Genomic DNA, 6,346 nt, shown 5'->3' on the forward strand with positions numbered 1-6,346 from the left:
AAAAAAAAAAAAAAAAAAAAAAAAAAAAAAAAAAAAAAAAGGATCAACAAAATGAGAGAAACATAAATTACCAATATCAGGACTGAAAGAGGGGTCATCATCACAGACATTATAACATCAGAACGTTAACGCAAAATTACTATTAGTATTTTTTTTTTGAGACAGAGTTTCACTATTGTCGCCCAGGCTGGAGTACAATGGTGCAATCTCGGCTCACTGCAACCTCCACCTCCCAGGTTCAAGCAATTCTCCTGCCTCAGCCTCCCAAGTAGCTGCGACTACAGGCGTGCACCACCACACCGGCTAATTTTTGACATTTTTAGTAGAGAAGGGGTTTCTCCATGTTGGTCAGGCTGATCTTGAACTCCTGATCTCAGGTGATCTGCCCACCTCGGCCTCCCAAAATGCAGGCATTACAGGCGTGAGCCACCACACCTGGCAATAACGCAAAATTATTAACAACCTGATGTCAAAAAGTCTGACAACTTACATGAAACAAACAAATTTCTTGAAAGACACAGATTACCAAAACTGACTTGGGAAGAAACAGAAAGCCTGAATACTTCCATAACTTTAAAGGAACTAAATGCAGCATCAAACTGTACACTTAAAATGATAACATTTTATTGTATGTAAATTATTCCTTAATAAAGTTAATTTAAAATGTAAAAAAAAAAAGAAACAGCAGGACAAAACTATAATATATAGTGTCCAGGAATGCACTATGAAACTATTAGAGGTCGGATGCAGTGGCTCACGCCTATAATCCCAGCACATTAAGAGGCCGAGGTGGGCAGATCACCTGAGGTCGGGAGTTCAAGACCAGCCTGACCAACATGGAGAAACTCCATCTCTACTAAAAATATAAAAAATTAGCCAGGCGTGGTGGTGCATGTCTGTAATCCCAGCTACTCAGGAGGCTGAGGTAGAAGAATCCCTTGAACCTGGGAGGCGGAGGTTGCCGAGAGCCAAGATCACACCATTGCACTCCAGCCTGGGCAACAAGAGCGAAACTCCGTCTCAAAAAAATAAACTATTAAAGAAACAAGAAAACAAACACTACAGAAATCTGGATTGTTTATTTGGGAGCAGAAGTAGTTTACAATTTTAACAGGGCGTATGGAGGGCCTTCCAACAGCAGGTACCCACTGCAAGGGGCTAGTTACAAACAGCTTCACTTTACGGAAGTTAATTAAACCATGTTTGTTCTGCGTGGTTTTCTGTAACTGTGCACTACTTTATAACACAAAAATGTTGAAATTTTTTTTTTTTTTGAGACCGAGTCTCGCTCTGTTGCCCAGGCTGGGGTAGAATGGCACCATCTCGGCTCACTGCAACCTCAGCCTCCCAGGTTCAAGCGACTCTCCCTGACTCAACCTCCTGAGTAGTTGAGATTACAGGCAGCTGCCACCAGGCCCAGCTAAGTTTTTTTGCATTTTTTAGTAGAGACGGGTTTCACCATGTTGGTCAGGCTGGTCTCAAATTCCTGACCTTAGGTGATCAACCTGCCTTGGCCTTCCAAAGCCACTGTGCCCAGCCAAAAGGCTAAGCGCTCTCTTTAAAAACTGAAAATCATCCCTTTTTTGTCTCCTTTATTCTTTGAGACAGGGTCTCACGCTGGGGCCCAAGTGGTGTGATTGTGGCTCCTGATCCTCCCAGCTCAGCCTCCCCTAGCAGCTGGGACTGCAGCCCACGCCACCACACCCAGCTAGCTTTCTCTATCTTTTGTAGAGATGGGGGTGTCACTTTGTTGCCCAGACTGGTCTCAGATTCCTGGGATCAAGTGATCCTCTCGCCTTGGCCTCCCAAAGTGCTGGAATTGTAGGCATGAGCCACCATGCCCAGAACTGACACTCTTTACCACTCCTCCTGTCACCGTCATCTCCGAAGAGGTTATGTGGCATTTCAGCGTGTTCTCTTTAGTCTAAAGGTAACTCCTCTGAGCTAATGCCACGATCTCTTTGGAGGGTATACGATACCTTTGGCAGAGAGGGTGTCAGTGGGAGAATGCTTTAAATAAAGTATCTCAAAGAACTTCAAGTTAAATGACATGTCTATTTAACAAATCTGGCCACATATTTTAACAATGAATATGCACAAAGGAACTACATACTGACACAGAAAATAACAGACAGGTACACAAAAATCTAGCTACTTAAAGAGTGGTTTTGACCGGCCCGTCGTCAACACGCTCACCACCCTCCTGTCCCTAGCGGGGCAGCACACACCATGGCCAGGAGGACAGGTGCTGCAGTCAGACTCCGGGTGCAGGCCCCATCCACACCACAGCAGCTCTCAAGCCTGGCCAGGTCCCTGTGACACTGAAAATGCCCCTGACGATGGCAATCCCTCCAAGGCAGCTGCGAGGAGGGACTGACAACAGGCACACAGCAGTAAGAACCAAAGCACCACCCAGCACGCGGTGTGCATTCACTCAGGGTCAGCGTCCATCAGTGTTTCTATATCCAGGATACAGGATATTGGTATCTGTTCTCTTGGGAAAAAGAGGGGAAAGCCTCTTACCCTCCTTTATGCTTCTTTTTCTTTGGTGTGTCTTCCTCTGATGTCCTCCTGCCTCGGCCCCGGGACCCTCTTTTTTCTTTCTGACCCCGGCCTTCTGAAAAATAAGACGCAAATACTTACATAGAATTCTCTAAAGCAAGACAAGTTTTGTGTTTTGTTTTTAAGATGGGGTCCCACTTTGTCTCCCAGGCTGACTGGAGTGCAATGGAGCAATCATAGCTCACTACAGCATCGACCGACCTCCCAGACTCAAGCGATCCACCCACCTCAGCCTCCCGAGTGGCTGGGACCACAGGTGTGCACCACCACACCCGGCTAATTTTTAAACTTTTTGTAGAGATGAGGTCTCGCTATGTTGCCCAGGTTGGTCTTGAACTCCTGGCCTCAAGCAATCCTCCTGTCTCAGCTTCCCAAAGTGCTGGGGTTATAGGCATGAGCCGCTGTGCCCAGCCTGCAAGACAAGGTTTACCCAAATATGATACTTACCATCACGATCATATGTTAGTGATTCACTACAATGACAAAACTCTTCACAACTCCACAGTTAACAGTAATAGCGAAAAAATGAACAGACTTGCTTTTTAGTCCTCGCCCTCCGGAGCCTTCGAAGTCACTGCCCTCCATCTTGTCCTTCAGATCAGCTTCGAAGCGTGCCAGGTCTGCGTCAAGCCTTCGAATGTGTTTATCCACCTACAAAAGGACACACACGGTCTCATTTTAAAGTAAAGCAAGACACCTCAGAAACCACAAACGCACAGAGTATCCACCAGGCTCGCTCTTTAACTGAGTCTTCGATGAACAAGGCCCACTCTTTCAAAGTCCATCCAAGGGTCTTGTGCTCTTTGTGCATATTTTGAAACTGCGATGGAATAAATCCCATTTAAGGAAAAAATGTGAGTGTAGGCAGGAATGAGAAAAAGTGTTATGAAACGTGGTGGAACAAGGGCTGGGACATCCGACACTGAATCTTACCTTAAAATATGGCCACCTAGAGGCCAGGCGCAGCACCTCACACCTGTAATCCCAAACTTCAGGAGGTGGAGGCAGGCAGATCACCTGAGGTCAGGAGTTCAAGACCAGCCTGACCAACATGATAAAATCCTGTCTCTACTAAAAATACAAAATTTTGGCCAGGTGTAGTGGCTCACACCTGTAGTACCAGCACTCTGGGAGGCCAAGGCAGGTGGATCATTTGAGACCAGAAGTTCGAGACCAGCCTGGCCAACATACCAAAACTCCATCTATTAAAAACACAAAAACTAGCCTGTTGGTAGTGGTGCGCGACTGTAATCCCAGCTACTTTGGAGGCTGAGGCAGGAGAATCGCTTGAGCCTGGGAGGCGGAGGTTGCAGTGAGCCAAGATCGTGCCATTGCACTCCAGCCTGGGCAACAAGAGCAAAAGTACATCTCAAAATAATAATAATAAATATGGCCACTTGAAGGCTGGGCACAGTGGCTCATGCTTGTAATCCAGCACTTTGAGAGGCTGAGGTGGGCGGATCACTTGAAGTTAGGAGTTTGAGACCAGCCTGGTCAACAGGGTGAAATCCTGTCTCTTCTAAAAATACAAAAATTAGCTGGGCGTGGTGGCACGCACCTATAATCTCAGCTACTCAGGAGGCTGAGGCAGGAGAATTGCCTGAGCCCAGGAGGCAGAGGTTGCACAGAGCTGAGATCACACCACTGCACTCCAGCCTGGGCAACAGAGCAAGACTGTCTCAAAAAAAAAAAAAAAAAAAAAAATTTTTCCGTGGGCAGATACACAAAAAAAAAGGCCCAGAAAAAAAAAAAAAAAAAAAAAAAAACAGCACAGGAATGGTCTCACATGAAGTGTATTCCCCAGTCCGTAGTTTCTCCAGCAGCGTCAGTCTACCAAAGCCAGCCTTCCACTTGGCTATGCCCATTTCTGGGCAGCTTTTCCACTTCCTTGCAGGAGAAGCAGGAATAGAGGTTGGAGGAAGAGCCGTGGCCCCCACCCTCACCATCTCATAGGTCTGCATGGGCCCCGGGCCCCGCCCTCACCATCTCATAGGTCTGCACGGACCCGGGTCCCCGCCCTCACCATCTCATAGGTCTGCACGGCCCCGGGGCCCCGCCCTCACCATCTCATAGGTCTGCACGGCCCCGCCCTCACCATCTCATAGGTCTGCAAGGCCCCCGGGCCCCGCCCTCACCATCGCATAGGTCTGCACGGGCCCCGGGCCCCGCCCTCACCATCTCATAGGTCTGCATGGGCCCCAGGCCCCGCCCTCACCATCTCATAGGTCTGCATGGCCAGCTGCACTTTGTCATCGCTGTATTCCTTGCACTTGCTGTAGGCGTTCTGGATCTTCTGCAGGCGCTCTACACGCTGGTCTGGAGACAGCGTCTTCACCGTGGAGATGTACTCTGCAGCCAGGATGTCAATCTCTGCTTTCTTATCTGACAGAGAAAGGGGGGAAGGCTAGGCCTGCACTAGACACCATGATGTGCTCACCAGATCGGCAACAACCAAAGTCAGCCAACACCAAGTTGTGGCAGAGATGCGGGCGGACGTGAACTCACGCTGTCCTGGGACCGTCCTGCACAGTCTCGCATTGTGTGGATGTGCAGACTCTACGGCACGGCAGCGTGCCCAGGGCAGTCCCAGTTCTGACTGCTATGCAGCAAGTGCTCACAAACAAACTGACTCTCAAACAAACCTCCTGAGTCAATAATTACGTGGTCACCTTTCCTATGAGCTGACATACTCCTCTTTTGTTTTCTTTTTTTCTGGTAGAGCAGTCAGAAAGAACATACTCCTCTTAAATACCCTAAAGAAATCTTACGTAACCTAAAGAAATACACATGAGAAGACATTCATGACAGCAGAAAACAGAAAACAACCCAAATGTCCAATCCTCAGTAAAATGGAAAAATAAGCTGTGGACCCTTCAGACAACGGAGTGCTACCCAGCAACAACAAGAGCTCACTCCAGCTACACAGAGCAACACGGAGACCCCACAGATGACATGGGGCAAAAACAGCAAGAAACAGAGGAAAATAGACGGCACAATTCCATTAATGCTAAGGGCAGAAACAGACACAACTCTTGGCTCTTCAGTTTAGAGAGGTAAGAAAACTACTGTTAAAGGTGGAAGGTGACTGTCACCAAACTCAGTGTCCCTGTTGATTGGGGATGGGTGTCATGACTAGGAGGGTCACAAAGGCCATCAGGTGCTAAACGGCTTGGTTTCTCCATCTCGGCAGCAGAAAACAGAGAGGTTCGTCTGGTAATATTTGTTAAGGAATCTATAAATGTTGCACACATTAATATATGTTACGTTTCACAATAAAATAACTCTCTATATTCCCTAGTCAAGATGCTGTACCTAAGTGAAAAACACATCTATCTCAGTCTTGCAAAAGATGTGCCCAGCATAATGAATAAAAAATCTCAGGCCGGGCACAGTGGTTCACACCTGTAATCCCAGCACTTTGGCAGGCCGAGGCAGGCGGATCACCTGAGGTCAGCAGTTAAAGACCAACCTGGCCAACATAGTAAAACCCTGTTGCTACTAAAACTACAAAAATTAGGCCGAGTGTGGTGGCTCATGCCTGTAATCCCAGCACTTTGGGAGGCCAAGGCAGGTGGATCACAAGGTCAGGAGTTCGAGACCAGCCTGGGTAACATGGTGAAACCTCGCCTCTAATAAAAATACAAAATTAGGCTGGGCACAGTGGCTCAAGCCTGTAATCCCAGCACTGTGGGAGGCCGAGGCGGGTGGATCACGAGGTCAAGAGATCGAGACCATCCTGGTCAACATGGTGAAACCCCGTCCCTACTAAAAATACAAAAAATTA

The 6,346-nt window shown here is 47.7% G+C and overlaps 1 protein-coding gene across 5 annotated transcripts in view; it reads right to left on the reverse strand.

Moving 5' to 3' along the window:
* Positions 1 to 6,346, reverse strand: part of ING5 (inhibitor of growth family member 5) — a 39,545-nt gene that overhangs the window by 28,189 nt on the left and 5,010 nt on the right. For all 5 annotated transcript variants that reach the window (XR_004265686.1, XR_004265685.1, XM_032269570.1 and 2 more), the window contains exons 3-5: positions 4,778 to 4,944; positions 3,102 to 3,213; positions 2,524 to 2,617 (exon numbers count right to left, since the gene is read on the reverse strand). Coding sequence is in view for 3 of the 5 variants with exons in the window: in XM_032269570.1 (XP_032125461.1) it covers positions 2,524 to 2,617; positions 3,102 to 3,213; positions 4,778 to 4,944 (373 nt within the window). In the remaining 2 variants the exon portion in view is untranslated. The remainder of the gene's footprint in view (positions 1 to 2,523; positions 2,618 to 3,101; positions 3,214 to 4,777; positions 4,945 to 6,346) is intronic.

This window comes from Sapajus apella, unplaced genomic scaffold, assembly GCF_009761245.1.
Source record: "Sapajus apella isolate SASKATOON/1434 unplaced genomic scaffold, GSC_monkey_1.0 scaffold194, whole genome shotgun sequence".
In the NCBI taxonomy this organism is placed as follows: Eukaryota; Metazoa; Chordata; class Mammalia; order Primates; family Cebidae; genus Sapajus; species Sapajus apella.